Below are 23355 nucleotides of genomic sequence, written 5' to 3'. Positions count from 1 at the left end.
TCCTTTTTTTTTTATTTTTTAAAATTTATTTCTTTTTGGCTATATTGGGTCTTCATTGCTGCACGCGGGCTTTCTCTAGTTGCGGTGAGCAGGGGCTACTCTTCATTGCGGTACGTGGGCTTCTCACTGCGGTGGCTTCTCTTTTTGCAGAGCACGGGTTCTAGCTGCCCAGGCTCAGAAACTGTGGTGCTCCATCTTAGTTGCTCCGCGGCATGTGGGATCTTCCCGGACCGGGGCATGAACCCGTGTCCCCTGCATCGGCAGGCAGACTCTCAACCACTGCGCCACCAGGGAAGTCCGGGCCATTTGATCCTGAATAAATAGCTCAATCTCTCTGTGCCTCAGTTTCCTCATGTGAAATGGAAATAACAATGACACTTGCTCCACAGGGTTGTAAAGATTAAATGATATATGGACTTAAAGCAGTTAAGGGAATTCCCTGGTGGTCTGGTGGTTATGACTCTGCTCTTTCACCACTGGAGAGCTAAGATCCCACAGGCCACATAGCACAGCCCACCCAAAAAATAAAAAGCAGTTAACAAAGTGGCACAAAATGCTCAATATATATTAGTTATCATTAGTAGTATTCAACTCATAGTGGCTTTCTACAAACTCATTTGTTGGGTACTACATTCCTTGTTACACATAGAAAATATATATAGCCAATATTTGCATGATTTTAAGGTTCCAAAAGCCTCCACATGCATAACCTGATGGGAGCCTCATGGTGATCCCAGGAGGCAGTCATCATATGATTATCGTTCCCCACTCAATGTCATCTACAGGCGGAATGATGGCCCGGAGACACACAGCCACGGGCCAACCAGTCAGAGCAGGGTCCACGGGTTATGTTCTCCTTCAGCTGCTCCCAAGCCTTTAATGGACATTTTTGTTGAGCTCTTTATAGCCCCCAAACAGCAAGAACTGGCAGAACTACTACTGAGATGTGAGCCTTTTGACTTGGGATTTCTTAGCCAGTGAGCTAGGCTGGACTATTTGCACATAATTCTGTAAATATGTATTCATATGTGGTAAAGATAGCAAATTCAGAAAGCCAGTAACTTAGGAGAGAAAGCAGTTTATTTTCTCCTACATCACTGCCTTGTAGACATTTTATCAGACTGCACTGAAGATAAATGAGGGAGAGCTCTCATGTTTTCCCTTTTCCCAAGCAAAAAGGAGTAATCAGAATATGTCCATCTTGCTCTGGGGAGAAGGTTCAAAGCACAGACCTTCCCCCTAAATTCACAGTGTGGTCAGATGGGTTTTTACAGGGAAACAGGGACTATCAGGTCAAATTTGTTCACTCCTTGTTTGAGCAAGGTGTGGGGCAATTGGAGCACTGGAAGGGGTTACAAATTCCCAACGTTTATCAAAATTACAAATGCCTACTTTTTTTGGTAGGGGGCCGTATTGGGTCTTCGTTGCTGCACGCGGGCTTTCTCTAGTTGCGGTGAGCAGGGGCTACTCTTCATTGCGGTGCGTGGGCTTCTCACTGCGGTGGCTTCTCTTGTTGTGGAGCACAGGCTCTAGGCTCGTGGGCTTCAGTAGTTGCAGCACACAAGCTCAGTAGTTGTGGCTCACAGGCTTAGTTGCTCCATGGCATGTGGGATCTTCCTGGACCAGGGCTCAAATCTGTGTCCCCTGCATTGCAGGCGGATTCTTAACTACTGAGCCACCAGGGAAGTCCACAAATGCCTACGTTTTTGATTCAGCAGTTCCACTACAGGAATTTACCCCTCAGAGATCCTCCCATGTATGGAAAATGAGGGACTGCATCATTGTTCATAATAGGCCAAGACTGGAAACAAGCTAAGTGTCCATCAGTGGGGAACTTCCAAATAATCATAGTACTTCCAAGCAAGGCATTACCATGCAGCCCTTAAAAAAAATGTAAGTGATCTATATATACTGCTATAGAATAATTTCTAAAAATATGTTAAGTACCAAAGCAAGGAGGGATGCTCATATGCATTTATTTATAAATATATGAAATATTTCTGGAAGGAGATATGAGAAACTAGAAACAGGAGAACAAAGTAAGTAGGGCACAGGAAGAAAAGGAGACTTTCTACTATATATCCTTTAGAAAATCTTTTGAATTTTATTCCATTTGTATGCATTATATGTTCAAACTAAATAAATGTTGGAATACAAGCTGGTGTGGGCGCCGATAGAAAAAGAGCGATTTTCAAATCAAATGGCTGTTTCCTCTGAGTTAGAGGCTGCGGAGTGGTGACTGGAGAAGGTAAGACGGAAGGACGGGTTCAGGCCCTGGTTCCCCCTGCTCACCCTTGCCTCTCCACAGCAACAGACGGAGGTGGCCCGCAGGGCCCAGACCCAGGAAGAGAAGCTGGCTGCTGCCCTCAGGGTGGAGGTGCACAACACTTCCTGCCAAATCCAGAGCCTGCAGGCTGAGACGGAATCCTTACGGGCCCTGGTGAGTGGACCAGGAAGAGCCTTGGCCTTTCCTGCGTGAAGTTTTACTCTCAACTGTCTAACTGTAGTCATATGGGTTTCCCATCTCACAGCACATGAGTTCTGAGGCCTGCAAAGGATCAACCGATACCAAATGACAAATGTCGTAGACACAGTTAGTGCCCCAGTGAAATCCCCTTCACCAGGCTGCTGCCATGACTGTTGGCTGCTGACGCCACAGATGCCCAGAGACTTGCCCTCTGCCAAAAAGAAGACCTGGCCTAGGATGGTAGGCGTGCCCCCCCAGTCCTCAGCCATTGGCCAATGACTGACTGACAGTGGGGTTTAAAAGCCCAGTCCACTTGCTTCGAAGTGGACTCTGCTCTGTGTTGTAATCCACACTCCAGAGCTCTCCAAGGGATCAGGCTGTAGCCACAGTCCAGCCAAGACCACCTCCTGGCTTAACACTTTACATTGCCCTGAGCTGCTTTCCTTCTCCCCCTTTTCCTGAAAGGAACTCCTTAATTATTGGCATGTACCAGGATCCCTGTGTCTGACTCTGCTTCTGGGGAACCCAAGCAAAACTAGTAAGCTAGTTAGCTCTTCAGACTCACTGTGGTTTGTGGACGGATCTCTTGCATTATTAATTATTATTAGTAGTTAAAATGATTATTAATAATACAGTAATCCACCTTCTGATCTCTGGGATGGACTGAAGTTCTGTTAGGGTCAAGCACGGCTCCTCCTGGATGCCTCCAGGGGGCCATGTGTACTGAATCAAACCACAGGTGTTCGTACACACCAGAGTGCACGAAGGGGTTGGGTTGTATAATCCCTGTGCAGCTGAGGTAGTCTGGACGTCGTTGAGGCCCAAGAAGCCCCTCTCTCCCAGCAGCCTCAAGTCCTGGGCTATTTGGGTACCCATTCTTCCACCCCCCCCATACACCTCATCTCAGTATTGCCACCCATGACAGCTTCATCACAAACCACCAGCCCCACCTCCTGCTTTAGCCACAGCCTGCCACCAAGTTAGCTCAAGTATTTGCTCTAGTTGGTTCCCCTCAGAAACAATTTTTCCTCTGCCTACTGCCAAGATCATCCCATCACCCCCAGTTCCCTTCCTTCAAAGGTCTTCAGTTCACTTGGTCCGTTGTCCTCGGCAACAAGGTCACATGGTGCCCAGTCAGCTCAGGGAAGATGCTCAGTCTTGCTACAACACGACACACATCTCATTGCTCCACTTTTCTCCGAGTCATCCTCTGATGGGATCTGGGTCAGTGCAAGGGGGTGTGAGGAAAGGATCTGAGGTGAGAAAGATCAGGAAACTACAGCCTAAATCACTGCTACTTTAACTAAAAAGTTGTCTGAAAGAGATTGCGTTGTTCAGTGTTTTGTGGATTTTATGCTAATCAGTTTTATTCACCTGCCATAACCCTTGATAAACATCCTAATGTTGGGAATGCAGTTGCTTTAGACACAGTTAAGAGGTTGCCATTTCTCCCCCAGAGGTCCTTGTGGCTGCCAAAATTGCCACTCTTCTGGTGATAGAAAGTTCCAGGCAAAAGGTGAGGGATGTATCCTCAAGCCACATCATCAAAAACAAAGCCTGGAGAAATTGCAGCCTAAGTAGCTGGTGCACATCACCAGATCATATTGCACACACATGTATTGGGAGCCTACTACGTGCTGAGCCCTCCCTTAAACTTGGGAGAGGCCATCAAGAATTATATGTTTCCTGTCTTCTAAACGCTCATCACCTGATTGGTAAAAGAAAACCAGTACACAAATGACAGAACAAAGCAGGGGTACTTCCTGTGTTCCCCAGAGTGGATGCTCCAGCAGTCTCCATCCTCACATGCCCCCAGCCCGCCCTTACCTCTGCCCCTTGGCAGATGCTGTCACTGGCACTGTTCTGCAGCGAAGATGAATGTCCTCCAACTTGAGGTCTCCGGCTTCCATTTCCCACCTCAAAATATCTCTGAAGCTTTATCCACCCTCTCCTCCCTTCGATAGACTCCACCTGTCCCCTGTTGCACCATCTGGGCCATTCCTCTATCTACTGTCCCCTCTCTCCTGCTTTATCAGTGTCCCCACCCCCTGAAATTGCCTGTGGGTAAAATAGAAAGTCTTCCTTTGCCAGACCTTCCAATACCACCCAACTCGGGCTTCATTTTAATGCCCAGAACTCATCCTTTGCTTTCCTACACTTGAGCCCTTGGATATGTTCTCCCATGTCTAGAAGGAGACTCCTCCCCCGACTCTGCCTCCTCTACCTGCTCCTGTCATCCACACCCTGGGCACAGGTGAGGTGGAGCTCACCAAAGTGCCACACCCACCGTGAAGCCTAGACCCTGACTCCAGAGCTGGGGTGATCCCTCCCACCTGCCACCCACTCACACTCAGAGCCCCTTGTTCATGTGGTTATATCAGCTCATGCACTGAACTCACATTAACTCCTGGAGGGCAGGGTCCATGTCTAATTAGTTTTATGTCCCCAAACCACTTGGTACAGTGCCCAAAACACAATTTCTTCAAAGTGATAGAAACAGTAATAAGAGCATGCTCACCTGCAATCTCTCATCAGAGCTTCATGGAAACATTAAGTAGGGTAGACTGTGACTGCATCCCATTTTGCCGAAGAGAAAACTGTGGTTCAGGGATTTGCCCACTAACACGAGTCATAAGTAGAGAGGCAGAGCTCTCTGGCTCTATCATGCACTAGACGGTGGCTGTCCTGTGGAGTTCGGGACGGGCACTCAGACCCTGGAGTCTTGAATCCTGGCTCCTCTACTCACTAGCTGTGTGACCTCCCGAAGATGCCGTTTTCTCCCTTGTACAGTGAGGATCTATTTTGGTTATCACATCCATCTGCTGTGTTAGTGGCTTAGGACAACAGGAAATCATTTGTTCATTTATTCAGCAATTTAGGGAGCACTCGGCAGAGATGGCTTTTCTCCATCCCATGTGGCATCTGCTGGGGCTGGAATGTCCAAGAATGGCTGCTTCAGCTCACATCCCCAATGCCTCAACTCTGCATCTCTTTTTCTCTCTCCACGTGGCCTCTGCACATACCTGGCTTTGACTTCCTCGTATCATGGCAGTCTTACATTGTTGGACATGGCATCTGGCTTCCCTCAGAGGGTGCGCACAGAAAGTACCAGGCCTCTTAACACCTGGGCTTGAAAGTCCCCGAATATCATTTATGCAGCATTCTGTTGGTCAAAGCAGTCACAGACCCGCCCAGATTCCACAGGAATCTGCCTCTTGATGAGACAGTGGCAAAATCACGGAGAGAAAGTGCAGGTGGGATGGAGATCATTGTTGCAGCTGCCTTTGGAAACGTGATCAACCACTGAACCATCATAGAATTTTCCTCATAAAGTCATTGGCACGATTAACTAGATAATGCAGGTCAAGCCCTTAGCACCATGCCCGGCACAGAGTCAATAAGTGGTATCTGTTATTAATTATCATTATAAAATTATTATTATAACCTCTAGTATAGTAGCCCCAAGTTGGCATCATCTGATCACCACACCTAAACCCCATGGTCCTGACTATTGGAACAAATAGGACAAGAACTCACCCCCCAACCAGAAGATGGAGCAGTGACGTGCTGGCTGGGCTCGGAACCCAGGACGGGCTGCCTCTGTCCCCTGTGGCTCTAGTAGATCAGAGTTCTGGTCGCTGGGCCTTGCAGGCAAGGTCAGGAACACAGATGAGCCAGAACAGGTAGCACACACGTGTACGGCTTTCCAACATGGCAGAGTTCATCCAGCCATCCTGCTACCCTCAGTCACAGCAACCTGTGCACACACAGGCCCTCAAAGCTATGTAAGCCTCAGACAGCCGAGCTGGTGACATTTTCAGCTCCTTTGCCAACAAGGCACTGTTTATAGCGGCAGCCAGGCATCAATAATGGTGTCTGAGGGCCCCTGAGCTCTGTGTTCAGTCAACTCAGACCAGGAATGGAATTCAGTCCAGAAATCGCAGAAGGTCACTATTTTACTTTCCGGAGGGCTTAGCAATTTAAGGAAGTCCCTTCAGATCTCTAGAGACAAGAGTAAGCATGCTTTTGTGATCTCAGTTTGCTTGCTGGTGCTGTGTCGTGAGTGGGCCGGGGCAGGAGACCCACAGCATGGCTGATCATAGAGACTCAAGCACAGGCATCTCTGTGAGAACCAGGTCAACATGTCAGGGACATAGTGCAGAAGCTTGACTTGGACTCTAAGGGTGGAATGGAAAAGACGTGGCACCTCTGATAGGTGTTCCCATGAACCCACCTTGGGCAGTGGGTCCTAAGTCTTCAGCAAAAAACCCCAAGCCACATGGAAAAGTCACCACGTACACAGGGCAAAAACTATAGACAGGTGATCCAAACCTGATTCCATAAAAGGTTTTTCCAAATCACAGATGTTACAGGTCCAATGTCAACAACCACCACTCACAAACCAAGCAGTTCCCTGATAAACAAAGGGAGAAAACCCAGAGAGGTTGGAACAAATGATTCTCAAAGTCCAGGTGACCATTTCTGCATCCTCACTGCCATGGAGGGGTTTTCAGATCTCATCAGCAAAATAATAACCAGACCAGACACTGATCTAGATTTATTTCCACTAATCACATTTTGCCACCTGTAGACATACCTAGGATGGGAATCTGACTCAACTTCCTCATATCCTATGGAATTGGGAAGATTTAAATAAGATAATATGGTGGCCTCTGCTTAACAGCAGCCATGATTCAAGATGACATCATGACCAAGAGTCTTCTATTTCAGCCACAGTGGTCAAAAAGGGTATAGAAACTTGTTTCATCAAGACTTGACTCAGTCCAATTTAGAAAGGTATTTATTTGTTTCTTATGTGTTATATAAAATAAAAAGCCAGATGCTAAATTATAGAACTACATAATTATTACTACTAAAAGATGTTAAAGAGCGGGGCATACCATTTTTTTATTGGTCAGCCCTACAGTTTGCAGGGCTTGGTATATGGAAAGATGAGAAGAAAGTTTCAGTCTAGTGGGGAGACAGATAGGGCAATAAGTGCACCATAATAAAAGTGCTGTCACTTGGGAAACACACACACACACCCCTATTCTGTGCCAGGCCCTGTCCTGTCGCTGGGGTTACAGAGACTAGGTTCCTGCTCTCAAAGAGCTCAGCATCTGCTAGAGCAGACCTGCCCCTAAGAAGCTCAGCCCGCTATGATAAGTTCAAGGGCATGCATGTGCTTGGGTAGCTGTGAAACCCAGAGGAGGGACACCCTAACACAGCCTGGTGGTGGCAGAGGCAAGAGGGCATCAAGGAAGTCTTCCTAGGAGATGTAACCCCTGAGCTTGGACGTGGGGTGAATAGGAGTCACCCAGGTGAGGAGAAGGGGAGATACAAGCCCAGATTTGGACTTTAGACAGCACACTGTGGCTGCTGTGGGGGGGATACAGAGGGAGAGGAACCACAGGCAGGGAGATGAGCTAGGAGGCCATGGAGGTTACCCCAGGTGAGAGGTGATAAGAATCGATCTGGGGCATTGGTGGCTGGACAAGAGGGGGCACGTATGGGAAAATGTTTCCGAATGTACAAGAGGTAGGACTCAGTGATGACTGAATTTGGGAGGGAAGCAGGATCAGGGCCGTATCTTTCCCCAGTTTCTAGCTCATGTGGGTTCACCAGCTGGAGCACAGGAGAGGAGGGGCCAGCAGGTTCCAAAGGAAGCCAACGGCTCCATTTTGGACACCTTGATTTGAATAGGGCCCATGGCCTGCATATATTTCCAGTAAGAACCTCAGTAACGAGTCTGCTTGGGGCAGAGATCTGTGCTGGACGCATCAACACAGGAGTCATCCACAGAGATGACCAAGCTGCGAGTGGAGTGAGACCAACCTGCACAGCACAGCTCAGGGAGAGGAGGGGGCGAATGGGCAGCAAGGGGCAGAGGAACTAGCAAGATGTGCTACTAAAACACTAAAAACCACAGTGAGTGTGTAGAGGCCAGAGACATTCGTTCTGACTGTGGGAATCTGGGAGGAATGCAGGAGGAGACTGCGTTCCAGCTGGACGGTGGGTGGTGGTTCACCAAGAAAAAACACCTGCAAACTGCCTCGTGTGTGTGTGTGTGTGTGTGTGTGTGAATCTCTCTCTCTCTCTCTCTCTCTCTCTCTCACTTGTCCTCTCTTGTTCTCTCTCACACTCATCTGCCTCTTCTCTCATCATTCTCTCTCATCCGGCTCTCCAGTTCCTGTCTCTCTCCCCCTCCTTCTTCCTCTTCTCCCTCCCCACCTCCACCCCTGTTGGAAGGATCAGTGAATCAGACTAAGCAAGACTCTGGCCTCCCCAGGAGGATTCATTACTTCCCCACTGAGCCACGTCAGCCTGTCAAGGTCATCGTCCTGGGAGAAACAGAAAGACCAGGCCAATGCCAGCCCCTCCCACTGCTCTGCCCATCTCCCTCTTCCAAGGCCCTGCCCATCGGCCCTGGGTCTGGACCGTATATTCCCTCTCTTGTAGAAACGAGGCCTGGAGAACACCTTGCACGATGCCAAGCACTGGCACGACATCGAGCTGCAGAACCTGGGCGCCGTGGTCAGCAGGCTGGAGGCGGAGCTCAGGGAGATGCGCACAGAGGCGGAGCAGCAGCTGCAGGCCCGCGAGCACCTGCTGGCACACAAGTGCCAGATGCAGCGGGACGTGGCGTCCTACCATGCGCTGCTGGACCGCGAGGAGAGCAGGTGCGTCTCTGCTCGGCTTTGTTAGGAAAGGAGTAGATACTCTTGGGTTTAAACTAGACACTTTTTCAAACACTGTAGAAGTAATTAGTGTAAAAAGGAGAAATCACCTCCCAAACTTCCCAACACCCAGCCCCACTCCCACAGCCTGTGTCCTTCCAGGATTTTTCTATTCATATATATGCAAATATATAGACAAAAATATATTATGTACTTATGTATGTATACGTATATGTGTGGATGTTTGTATGCATTCATAGATGCAGATATACAGCCACACACCACAGACATACCTATATGTGTTCATGCATACTTCCTACCATACATGGTGGCAGTTAGGAACGCTTTCAGCTGCCTGTAATAAAACCTAATTAGTGTAGCTATAAACTAATGCTCTTGAAACTTTAATATGCACTCAAAACATGCCAAGCCTGGGCACCTTTTTAAAATGCAGATTCTATTTCCGAAGGTCTCAGGTGGGGCCTGAAACTCTGCATTTCTGACAAAACTCTCAGGTGACGTCTATACTGATGGTCCACAGACCACACTTTGAGCAGCAAGGGCATAAACCATGTTTACCTAAGAGTTCCAGAAATGAGGTAGGCCAGGCTGCTCCGTGATGTCAGTCAGGTCCCAAGCTCATTTCATCCCTCTGATACACCATCCCTGTCTTCATCTTTGTCACCCCCAATTGCCAAATGCCTACCACAGCTCCAGACATCATAACCAGACATCATGCATGGCCAGAAAAGGGGAGGCAAGAGGAAACAGCAGAAAGGCTTTTCCCTGCATGGCTCACTCCTTTTTTCAGTGAAGGAAAAATGTTTCGGGGAGGCTCCAACAGACTTTCCCTTCTATCTCACATGACCAGACCTACCTGCAAGGGTTGCTGGGAAAGCAACTATTTAGCTTTTCCAGCCTCCATACTGGAGAGAGGCAACAGGTTGGGAATGGCATGTATAAGTCTATGTATATATATGTGTGTATGTGGTATATATACATATATGTATACACATATATGTGTATACACATACATATGTAGTCTTTTTTTAATGGGTAAGGTTTCCTGTGGCATATGCATGAGTCTTGGGGCTTAGCTTCCTTGCCAGCTTTTTAAGGAAACTGAAGCCTTTATCACAATTCTGTATCGTCATATTGCCCTCCAAGGTCCCTTCTGTGGCATACATTGAATGAGGAAGAGAATACATAGTAGAATAGCAGCTCTAAGAGACAACTTATCAATTACGTAGTACAACCCCTCCTGATTCCAGAGAGAATAAGAAGGCCAGAGCAGAAAAGGATTTGCCAGTGATCAAAATAGGAGGAAGAGGCAGAGCTGGACCAGAGCCTAGGTCTCCTGGGTCTCCAGTGTGCTCTGTACCATCCCTTTCTCAGAATGCAAGAGGGCCACATGGAAGCAACCTAACCCTTGCTCTTTCAGACAAAAACATGTCATCCAGCTCCTTTCCAGCTGTCTTTTTATTAGACTGATTTCTGTTGATTATAAAAGCTAGATGTTTGTAACAAAGCAAATTTTTTCAGATGCCTATGAATATCTGACTACACAAAATCGTATTAAACAAATCCAAAAAGTAACAAGATAGACTGAATTTACTTCAAGAATATAAGGACTCCATCCAGTGAGTGCCTGCTATGTGCCAGCACAGTCTTAAGCTCTATGTTATCGTCATTTCTCCACAAAACCCTGCCAGAACTACATCATTATCCCCACTTTACAGCCAGGAAACAAAACCTCAGAGAGCTTCAATCATTTGCCCAAGGTCACACAGCTAATTACCATGGAGGTGGGATTTGAAAGCCAAACTGTCTTGTTCCAAAGGCCAAATTCTTTCCGTGAGACTTTCGTATAATTCTGTTGTGATTTCTTTACTAATTTTCATCATCCATTGCTTGTCTCACTCAAATGTGTTTTTTGGGTTTTGTTTGTTTGTTTCAGCTAATGGAGAAACACCCTCTTTTCATGAAGAAGATGCTACCTTCCTCACCGAGTGACCAGCGAAGTTCCTTGAGGAGTCCCCACCCCCTCACACCCCACAACCCGCATCTTCCCTCACCCTCCCCACCCCCATCCCAAGCTGGATTCCCTGCTGGATTCCCCAGCTGGCTCAGCTTGAGCTGAAAAGCTTCCTGGAAGTGGAGAGTGTCCTGCTGCCTGAATTCAAATAGTCTGTAGCTTGAGCAACCTCCCTTGCCCCTCTCCAAATAAATGCTTCGTGTGTGGCTTCCAGTCTGCCCACCTTGTTCAATCCACTGTCGGATGGAGATGGATATCACTTTACCTGCCTGGCCTTTCCTCATGGGGCCATTCTTAAAGGCTTCTGGAAGGGTCCCTGAGCGTGACGCCATCTTCCTTGTTGTTCAAGGGTCAGCTGCCCTTGGGTTTATCAACATAAATGTGCCTCTTGGGCAAGAGTTGTGCTCATGGCAGGCAAGATTGCCACCACTGGAGGCAAAAACAACGTTCTTGCTACAGAGGGGGTCTGTGTGTATCATAACCACAGGCATCACCAAGTATTTGGGTGTCTTTAACGTGCTCTTCGTGGGTGGTAATGCACAGACACATCCACTTCACTGCTGTTGTCAGAGCACTTCTCGATCAGCTTAAATGGAGCTTCAGTTTAAATCTGTGGGGGATGAATTAGGCTGTGGTTGCCTACACTTGCAGCCTCAGAATATACTTCAAGGGTCCTTCCCCAGCCCTCTCAGGGCCCAGGCCAGCCAAATATAGTTCATGAATCCGCCACATACCCAGCCAAGACTCCCCGGCCTTCTGATTAAAACTGAAACCACCACCTGTGTCCTAGCGCAGTCTCGCATGCCTCCAAAACCACACACACGCAGCCCAGACTTAATTTCTCAATTCTTCCCCCAAGCTTCTGTCAGTCCACCTGTCACACAGAATTGCAGACCAAAATATCCAAGCTGAATCTCTGTCCTCATGTAAGCTGCTAATCCAGACAGAACGATGTGTCCAATATGGGCACATTGGAAGACACCCTCCCTCAGTACCTGGGCTTCCGAATAGCTAAGGCCGACATAAACAAATGAAATCTTATTTACCCTTAAGAAAGCTGGAAAGAGAAGCAAGGCAAGACATTAGGTCTCCCGGTTGAAATTGCTCCAGCTGCTTTCCCTTTTTGGCTTCCAGGATCAAAGAAATTGTAATAATAAGTCTCGTGGGCAGGACAGCTATTTACAGTTTGTATGGCACCTTCGCACAATTCCCTCTGTTGTCTGAGGCACAGAAATCATCAAGACACCACCTAATGCTGCATTTCAGCAAAGCTGCATTTCAGCAAAGCACCAATCCCCTCTGCAGCTGCACACCCAGGGGTGCCCACGACTGAAACACTGGGCACCAGGGCCTCCCCAGAAGAGAGAGTGTGCGCCTGGCTATATCAAATGCCCATTCACTGAGGTCTGTTTCTTTTCTTTCTTGCTTGTTACAGTGAATTTTTGCCCCCCAGCCAAGACCTGAATCCCTAACCTAAACACAGCTGGAGGGCCTCAGAAGGAGGTACTTCTGTGTCTGAATGGCTGTGCATTTTCCAGAACCTGGAAGCTGTCTCAGCCACGGGAGGAAGGGGAGAATGGATTTGCACACCCTCCTGAGTTTCCACCAGACGCACGCTGTGCCGGGCCGCACACACTCGGTCTCCTTGGCTCCGTAATCTCAAAGAGCAGCTGCCTTAAACCATTAAGTTAATCATCCTTTGGCAGGGAGAGCCCAGCAGACTGGTGCTTCCAGTTCTCAGCACAGTTTCTTGCTGTTTCTAATGAGGCTTCATTAACAGGTAAGAAAAGGCACTGCTGACCCCCTGACTCCTCTGGGGCCTCATTTAACTCAGACTCCCTCTTACAACATCCAGTACAATTACACTCTGGCGGCAGTTCACTGACAGGTGGCAGGGAGGATGCTGCTTGTGCTGGTCTCAAGGACAGAGTGTTTGTTCTGGGGCAGACCAGAGAAGGGCTCCCGACGGACTCCTCTGAAAGCGCAGACAGGCTCTATCTCCAGACGAGGTAACGAATTCCACTGGCCTCTGGCCTGGCTCCTGGAGCACAGTGTAAACTCCCACTGAGATTGCTAGAACATCCACTGGATTTCAGACCAAAGTCCTTAAGTCTCACCTTCATTATCATCTATGACACTTCCAAGCACCTGCTGGTGCCCAGACATTTTGTTGCACTTTGGGGATCCCAGTAAAAAGAAGAGACAGTTTCTGCGCTGGTGGGTTTACAATCTCTTTGAGGAGTTCACATGTGCACATAAGAGGAGAAACAAAGCAAAGCAGGCAGAGCAGCACATTACACTTTGCACAACCCCTTCACATAAAATTCAGATTATCGTAGGAAACATGAACATAGACATTCAGATCTGATCTCTGTTGGTTTCGGTAAGATGATTCAACAGGAATCATCAAGCACCATGCTGGTCTCTGATTATCTCCAAATAGCACACAAATATTTTTTCCAGATTTATTAAGATAAAATTGACATACAACACTGTATAAGTTTAAGGTATACAGAATGATGATTTGATATATTGTGAAATGACTACCACAATAAGTTAACATCCATTATCTTAAATAGAGAGCAAAAATATTTTTCTTCCTTGTGATGAGAACCCTTAGGATTCACTCTCATTTTTTTTTTTTTTTTTTTTGCGATACGCAGGCCTCTCACTGCTGTGGCCTCTCCCGTTGCGGAGCACAGGCTCCGGACGCGCAGGCTCAGCGGCCATGGCTCATGGGCCCAGCCGCTCCACAGCATGTGGGATCTTCCCAGACTGGGGCACGAACCCGCGTCCCCTGCATCGGCAGGCGGACTCTCAACCACTGCGCCACCAGGGAAGCCCAGGATTCATTCTCTTAATAACTTTCATCTGTACCATACAGCAGTGTTAACTATAGTCATCATGCTAACTATAACATCATGTATGTTACGTCCCTAGTATTTATTTATCATACACTAGAAGTTTATACCTTTTGACCACCTTCATCCAATTTCCCCTCCCCCTACCCCCTACCTCTGGTAACCACAAATCTGATCTCTTTTTCCATGAGTTGTTTTTTTTTTTTAAGGTGTCACACATAAGTGAGATCATACAGTATTTGTCTTTCCGTGTCTGACTTACTTCACTTGGTATAACGCATTCGAATTCCATCCATGTTATCACAAATAGCAAGATTTCGTTCTTTCTAATGGCTGAATAATATTCACTGTGTGTATGTGTGTGCATGTGTGTGTGTGTAGGTATGTGTGTGTGTAATCTCACAACTTCTTTATCCATTATCCATCAATGGACACTTAGGTTGTTTCCATACCTTGGCTTTAGTAAGTAATGATGCTATGAACATGGGGGTGCAGATATCTCTTTCACATAGTGTTTTCATTTCCTTTGGATATAGTCCCAGAAGTGGAAATGCTGGATGATGTGGCAGTTCTATTTTTAATTTTTTGAGGAAACTCCACACTGTTTTCCATAGCGATGGTACCAATTTACAATCCTACAAGGGTTCCCTTTTCTCCACATCCTCTCCAGCATTTGCTATCTTTTGTCTTTTCGATGCTAACCATTTTAACAGGCATGAGGTGACATACTGTGATTTTGATTTACATTTTCCTAATGATTAGTGATGTCGAGCATCTTTTCACTTACCTGTTGGCCATTCATATATCTTCTTTGGAAAAATGTTTGCATGCCCTTTGCCCATTTTTTAATTGGGTTATTTGGTTTTTTTGTTATTGAGTTGTGTGAGTTCCTTATTATAATTTGGATGTTAACCCCTTATCAGATGTATAGTTTGCAAATATTTTTTCCCAATCCGTAGGTTGTCTTTTCTTTTGTTGATTGTTTCTTCTGCTGCACAGAAGCTTTTCAGTTTGATGTAGTCCCACTTGTTTACTTTTTATTTTGTTTCTTGTACTTTAGGTGTCATCCAAAAAATCATTTGTCAAGACCCATGTCAAAGAGCTTTTTTCCTATGTTTTCTTTGAGGACTTTTATGGGTTTCCATCTTGCATTTAAGTCTTTAATCCATTTTGAGTTAATTTGTGTGAGTGGTGTAAGATAAGAATCCAGTTTCATTGTTTTATGTGTGAATATCCAATTTTGCCAGTTACTGAAGAGACTGTGTTTTCTTCATTGAGTATTTTTGGCTCCCTTGTCAAATACTAGTTGACCATATATGTGTGGGTTTATTTCTGGGCTCTCAGTTCTGTTCCATTGGTCTATGTGGCTGTTTTATGCCAATATCATACTGTTTTGATTACTATAGCTTGAAATCGGGAAGTGTGATGCCTCCCACTTTGTTCTTCTTTCTCAGGATTGTTTTCACTATTCAGGATTTTTGTGGTTCCATGTAAATTTAGAAGTGTTTTTTCTACTTCTGTAAAAAATGCCATTGGAATCTTGATAGGAATTGCATTGAATTTCTAAATGGCTTTGAGTAGTATAGATATTTTAACAATATTAATTCTTCTAATCCATGAACACAGAATGCCTTTCCATTTCTTTGTGTCTTCTTTGATTTCTCTCATCAGTGTCTTATAGTTTTCACTGTAGAGATTTTTCACCTCCCTGGTTAAATGTATTCCTAAGTATTTTATTGTTTTTGATGCTATCGTGCTATAGATATCCTTTCATAAACACATAATCTTTTTGTTTTGAGAAATGGTAAAAGAGGATGGTGCCTCTTTGGGGCAATTCTATCATCTTATCTGGGGTTGCTGGACTTAGAAAATAAAAATACAAGGTGCCCAGTTGAATCTGAATTTCAGATAAATAATTTTTAATAGAAGTATGTCCCACATATTGTCTGAGACATATGTCTACTAAAAAGTTATCTGGCAGCCCTAATCATATCAGACAGAAACACTCCATACTTCATATCCCTGGACCTCAAATAATACATGAAGTTTTGTCCAGCATTTCTAGCTTAGATATTCCAACACACAAGAAGAGGAAGGGGTGACCCAGGCCATGTCCTTGCCCAATCTTGATTGAAAACTCCGACTCCTGACACAATAGCACAGGCAGGTCCAGTCATGTTCAAGAAATTAATCTGCTAGATGAGTGATGAAATAAAGCAAACTATTTTCTCCGCGGAAGCGACTGGCTTAATTAGATCATATAGACTGGTTATTTTGAACAATAGATTGAGCAGGAACCAGAGTAGATCCCAGCATAGATGTGCTGTGCTGCAGAGTCAACAAAAAACCCCATTATCCTGGTCATACACAAGAGGAAATTTTCTCCAGCTCCTCCTGAGAGTGAAAAGTAATTCACACCACAGGGAGTCAAGCTTTCAGTGTAGTTCTAGGATTGGACACAAAACCCATGTTGCATTTTAGGGGAAGGCATTTTGCAAAGTGGGTGAGCAACAAACTACATAATTTCTTTGGACAAGTCATAGATACTTTGTTGGCTTGTTTTGTTTTGTTTTGTTTTGTGCAGCGAAATTTCTTATTGAAGGCCTGAACAGGAAAAATGTATAAACAAGGTTCACAATTTTAAACTAAAAAGCACACTTGGCAAAAAAGCGTACAAGTTGTTGCTAACCAGTGGTGCTCTGGGTGCTTTAAGAGGGAATCACAGGATGGGGGTGGTGGGGGGCGGGTGGCAGGAATCAATAGACTAGTGGTAGGTTCAGCACCTCATCATTTAGCTACTGGTGACCAAGAGAAAAGAGGTAAGAGAAACATATAGGGTCATACACTGTCCTGGGAAAGTTAAAGAGTGGTTTTACACATTATTTTGGGAATTCAGTCTTAGCAGTTTACCTGAGCAACCATCATGCTCAGTAGTGGAAAACTCACTCCAAGATTAAATCCTCTTCCTCAATAACCATTTATGCAGCCCTGTTACATGTCACCATGGTAGGTGCCAAGGATACAGAGATGTACAAAATGTGGACCTGCCTTCAAATAACCTAGATCAGCACTGTCCAATAGAAACAGAATGCAAGCCACATATGTCATTTAAAATTTTCTAATAGTCACATTTTTAAAAGGGAGTGGGGGACAGGTGTATATATGTCAAACTAATTCTGATAACATTTTACTTAATCTCATTATATCCAAAATCCTATCATTTCAGCATGCAATTTATTAATTAGAAATTTTGCATTCTTTTGGGGTACTAAATCTTCTAATCTGGCTTATATTTTAGCCCTCTAGTCCATCTCAATTTGGATACTAAATTTTCATCAGAAGTACTTGATCTGTATTTAGCTCTCATAAAATTTATAGTTGAAAAAGTATATTTACAAATCCAAGTTATTCCAAACATACTTAAAAGTTTTCCAGTAAGTGAATTGAGGACCAAAAAATTGTTTTCCTTTGATGTTTACAACTATATTGACCACCTATATTCATCTTTTTCAGAAGAGTTCATGTAACTTTGAAGCAAAAGCATGTTAATTTCAAAACCACACCTGCCCAAGTTGAGTAAATCCACTCACTCTTGTGTCCAATTATTAATATCATGTTTAAGGAGGTATTACATAAATTGCAAAATCAATTCTAAATCTATAAATATCAAAAATGAAACATGTTTCAAATTTTTCTTATAAGTTTTACAGGACAAATATTCTATACTGTTTCAATTTTTAAATTAAAATTTTAATTAAAATTAAACAACATTTTAGTTTGCAAGGCAGAAATAAAGACACAGATGTAAAGAACAAGATGGACATCAGATGGACATCAAGGGGGAAGGGGGGGTGGGATGAACTGGGAGATTGGGATTGACATATATACACTAATATGTATAAAACAGATAACTAATGAGAACCTGCTGTATGTATAGCACAGGGAACTCCACTTCGCTGTACAGTAAAAACAAACACAACATTGTAAAACAACTATATCCCAATTTAAAAGAATTTTTTTTTTAAATTTCAGTTCCTCAGCCACACTAGCCATATTTCAAGAGCTCAATAGCCACACATGGATGGTGGCTACCATATTGGACAGTGAAGATTAAAGCTGAGTAGAGGTGGGTGGGATGTACAATGGGCTTAACCATGAAAACAACTGAGGTCATACTTGCAAGCTTATTTGTGAGAAGTCCTGCTTTCACTTCCCCAATTATGTCTGAAGTGGCTGGCAGGAGGATATCCCATAGTATCCTAAGTGAGTATAAATTGCGTGGCTGCCATTCCAACAGTTTTGCAGCCTTCCTCCAGGTAATCCTCCTATTCCACTGCACTGCTTCTCATAAGCAGCTCTTTTGGAAGGAGTTCCCCTAGCAGAGCGCTTGGCCTCCTGTGACATAGCTCTTTCATTTTATGTGCATCCCTCTCCTTTCTTTGACCTCTTGGAAGGGGTAATGAATCAAGAGAGGCTCACATGACCTCACATCTAGCTCCCACTTGCTCAGCTGAACCATTCTGCCAGTTCCCTCACCCTCATCGCGACTTTCTCTCCAAGGTCCCACAGCCTCTCCCTCAGTCTAGCTACATCAGGACTTACCACCAACCACTTCGGTTCCTCAGACAGATGTGAACCCCACATCTGGGCTGAATTCATATTCTTTTCTCGGCCCTGTGCAAATCAGGGTATGTGACCAGGCATCTGTTTCAATGTCCCCAGATATTTCCTAAGTTTTAAGAAACTCCTGAACTGTCCATTTTAGTTAGGGGGGCTAATCTCCCCAGAGCACAAAAGGGACCTCTAGGGAACAGGGCAGTCCAACTCCACAGGGTCTCAGCTGGACCCAGCCTGAGTGCCCTAATACATACTATGTTCATAGGAGTTAAGGCATCAATGATTATAAAATGCACCATTACTGGATGTAACCCTAAGAAATAAAACCACCCCAAATGAAGTCTACTAGGACACCCTTGATAAAGCTGAGACACTAAAGGCCTCAGTTTATGGGTAAATGAGAATATACAGAAAAGAGATAGCAATGCGGAGAGGGGGAAGATGGCGGAAGAGTAAGACGCAGAGATCACCTTCCTCCCCACAGATACATCAGAAATACACCTACACGTGGAACAACTCCTACAGAACACCTACTGAATGCTGGCAGAAGACCTCAGACCTCCCAAAAGGCAAGAAACTCCCCACGTACCTGGGTACGGCAAAAGAAAAAAGAATAAACAGAGACAAAAGGATAGGGACGGGACCTGCACCAGTGGGAGGGAGCTGTGAAGGAGGAAATGTTTCCACACACTAGGAAGCCCCTTCGCGTGCGCGGAGACTGCGGGAGGCGGAGCGGGGGCGAGCTTCGGAGCCGCGGAGCAGAGCACAGCAACAGGGGTGCGGAGGGCAAAGCGGAGAGATTCCCGCACAGAGGATTGGGGCCAACCGACACTCACCAGCCCGACAGGCTTGTCTGCTCACCCGCCGGTGCGGGCGGGGCTGGGAGCTGAGGCTCGGGTTTCAGTCGGAGCGCAGGGAGAGGACCGGGGTTGGCGGCGTGAACACAGCCTGCAGGGGTTAGTGCGCCACGGCTAGCCGGGAGGGAGTCTGGGGAAAAGTCTGGAGCTGCCGAAGAGGCAAGAGACTTTTTCTTCCCTCTTTGTTTCCTGGTGCGCGAGAAGAGGGGATTAAGAACGCTGCTTAAAGGAGCTCCAGAGACGGGCGCGAGCCGCGGCTAACATCGCGGACCCCAGAGATGGGCATGAGACGCTAAGGCTGCTGCTGCCGTCACCAAAAAGGCTGTGTGCGAGCACAGGTCACTCTCCACACCTCCCTTCCGGGGAGCCTGTGCAGCCCGCCACTGCCAGGGTCCCGGGATCCAGGGACAACTTCCGCGGGAGAACGCACGGCGCGCCTCAGGCTGGTGCAATGTCACGCCGGCCTTTGCCGCCGCAGGCTCGCCCTGCACTCCGTACCCCTCCCTACCCCCGGCCTGAGTGAGCCAGAGCCCCCAAATCAGCGGCTCCTTTAACCCCGTCCTGTCTGAGCGAAGAACAGACGCCCTCCGGCGACCTACACGCAGAGGCGGGGCAAGATCCAAAGCTGAACCCTGGGAGCTGTGCTAACAAAGAAGAGAAAGGGAAATCTGTCCCAGCAGCCTCAGGAGCAGTGGATTAAATCTCCACAATCAACTTGATGTACCCTGCATCTGTGGAACACATGAATAGACAACGAATCATCCCAAATTGAGGAGGTGGACTTTGAGAGCAAGATTTATTATTTTTTCCCCGTTTCCTCTTTGTGTGAGTCTGTATGTGTATGCTTCTGTGTGAGATTTTGTCTGTATAGCTTTGCTTTCACCATTTGTCCTAGGGTTCCATCCGTCCTTTTTTTTTTTTTTTAACTTTTAAAAATATTTTTTTCTTAATAATTATTGTTTTATTTTAATAGCTTTATTTTATTTTTTTTTATCCTCTTTCTTTCTACTTTTTCTCCTTTTATTCTGAGCCGTGTGGATGAAAGGCTCTTGGTGCTGCAGCCAGCAGTCAGAGCTGTGCCTCTGAGGTGGGAGAGCCAACTTCAGGACACTGGAAAACAAGAGACCTCCCAGCTCAATGTAACATCAAACGGTGAAAATCTCCCAGAGATCTCCATCTCAACACCAACACCCAGCTTCACTCGACCAGCAAGCTACAGTGCTGCACACCCTATGCCAAACAACTAGCAACACAGCAACACAACCCCACCCATTAGCTGAGAGGTTGCCTAAAATCATAATAAGTCCACAGACACCCCAAAACACACCACCTGACGTGGACCTGCCCACCAGAAAGACAAGATCCAGCCTCATCCACTAGAACACAGGCACTAGTGCCCTCCACCAGGAAGCCTACACAACCCACTGAACCAACTTTAGCCACTGCGGACAGACACCAAAAACAACGGGAACTATGAAACTGCAGCCTGCAAAAAGGAGACCCCAAACACAGTAAGATAAGTAAAATGAGAAGACAGAAAAACACACAGCAGATGAAGGAGCAAGATAAAAACCCACCAGACCTAACAACTGAAGAGGAAATAGGCAGTCTACCTGAAAAAGAATTCAGAATAATGATAATAAAGATGATCCAAAATCTTGGAAATAGAATAGACAAAATGCAAGAAACATTTAACAAGGACCTAGAAGAACTAAAGATGAAACAAACAATGATGAACAATGCAATAAATGAAATGAAAAATACTCTAGATGGGATCAATAGCAGAATAACTGAGGCAGAAGAACGGATAAGTGACCTGGAAGATAAAATAGTGGAAATAACTACTGCAGAGCAGAAAAAAGAATGAAAAGAACTGAGGAAAATCTCAGAGACCGCTGGGACAACATTAAATGCACCAACATTCGAATTATAGGGGTTCCAGAAGAAGAAGAGAAAAAGAAAGGGACTGAGAAAATATTTGAAGTGAGTATAGTTGAAAACTTCCCTAATGTGGGAAAAGAAATAGTTAATCAAGTCCACCAAGCACAGAGAGTCCCATACAGGATAAATTCAAGGAGAAACATGCCATGACACATATTAATCAAACTGCCAAAAATGAAATACAAAGAAAACATATTAAAAGCAGCAAGGGAAAAACAACAAATAACACACAAGGGAATCCCCATAAGGTTAACAGCTGATCTTTCAGCAGAAACTCTTCAAGCCAGAAAGGACTGGCAGGACATATTTAAAGTGATGAAGGAGAAAAACCTACAACCAAGATTACTCAACCCAGCAAGGATCTCATTCAGATTTGATGGAGAAATTAAAACCTTTACAGACAAGCAAAAGCTGAGAGAGTTCAGCACCACCAAACCAGCTTTACAACAAATGCTAAAGGAACTTCTCTAGGCAAGAAACACAAGAGAAGGAAAAGACCTATAATAAAACCCCAAACAATTAAGAAAATGGGAACAAGGACATACATATCGATAATTAGCTTAAATGTAAATGGATTAAATGCTCCCACCAAAAGACACAGACTGGCTGAATGGATACAAAAACAAGACCCATATATATGCTGTCTACAAGAGACCCACTTCAGACCTAGAGACACATATAGACTGAAAGTGAGGGTATGGAAAAAGGTATTCCATGCAAATGTAAACCAAAATAAAGCTGGAGTAGCTATTCTCATATCAGACAAAATAGACTTTAAAATAAAGACTATTAGAAGAGACAAAGAAGGACACTACATAATGATCAAGGATTGATCCAAGAAGAAGATATAACAATTGTAAATATTTATGCACCCAACATAGGAGCACCTCAATACATAAGGCAATGGACAGATCATCCAAAATGAAAGTAAATGAGGAAACACAAGTTTTAAATGATACATTAAACAAGATGGACTTAATTGATATTTATAGGACATTCCATCCAAAAACAACAGAATACACATTCTTCTCAAGTGCTCATGGAACATTCTCCAGGATAGATCATATCTTGGGTCACAAATCAAGCCTTGGTAAATCTTAGAAAATTGAAATTTTATCAAGTAACTTTTCCAACCACAACGCTATGAGACTAAATATCAATTACAGGAAAAGATCTGTAAAATATACAAACACATGGAGGCTAAACAATACACACTAGTTAATAACGAAGTGATCACTGAAGAAACCAAAAGGAAATCAAAAAATACCTAGAAACAAATGACAATGGAGACACGACAACCCAAAACCTATGGGATGCAACAAAAGCAATTCTAAGAGGGAAGTTTATAGCAATACAATCCTACCTTAAGAAACAGGAAACATCTCGATTAAACAACCTAACCTTGCACCTAAAGCAGTTAGAGAAAGAAGAACAAAAAAAAACCCCAAATTAGCAGAAGGAAAGAAATCATGAAGATCAGGTCAGAAATAAATGAAAAAGAAATGAAGGAAACAATAGCAAAGATCAATAAAACTAAAAGCTGGTTCTTTGAGAAGATAAGCAAAATTGATAAACCATTAGCCAGACCCATCAAGAAAAACAGGGAGAAGACTCAAATCAATAGAATTAGAAATGAAAAAGGGGAAGTAACAACTGACACTGCAGAAATACAAAAGATCATGAGAGAGTACTACAAGCAACTCTATGCCAATGAAATGGACAAATTCTTAGAAATGCACAACCTGACAAGACTGAATCAGGAAGAAATAGAAAATATGAACAGACCAATCACAAGCACTGAAATTGAAACTGTGATTAAAAATCTTCCAACAAACAAAAGCCCAGGACCAGATGGCTTCACAGGCGAATTCTATCAAACATTTAGAGAAGAGCTAACACC

General features: G+C 44.9%; 1 protein-coding gene across 1 annotated transcript in view; it reads left to right on the top strand.

Moving 5' to 3' along the window:
• BFSP2 (beaded filament structural protein 2) overlaps positions 1-11209 on the top strand; it is a gene marked incomplete at its 5' end in the record, with an annotated part of 69570 nt that extends 58361 nt beyond the window's left edge. Inside the window, 3 exons of the mRNA XM_079923013.1 lie at positions 2309-2440; positions 8927-9147; positions 11102-11209. Of these exons, the coding sequence (XP_079779139.1) occupies positions 2309-2440; positions 8927-9147; positions 11102-11105 (357 nt within the window). The 3' untranslated portion in view covers positions 11106-11209. The remainder of the gene's footprint in view (positions 1-2308; positions 2441-8926; positions 9148-11101) is intronic.
• Positions 11210-23355: the final 12146 nt, after the last annotated feature.

Source organism: Stenella coeruleoalba (assembly GCF_951394435.1).
Source record: "Stenella coeruleoalba genome assembly, chromosome: 5".
NCBI classification, from domain to species: Eukaryota; Metazoa; Chordata; class Mammalia; order Artiodactyla; family Delphinidae; genus Stenella; species Stenella coeruleoalba.
The sequence above is the reverse complement of the archived record's forward strand: the minus strand, read 5'-3'. Positions and strand labels throughout refer to the sequence as shown.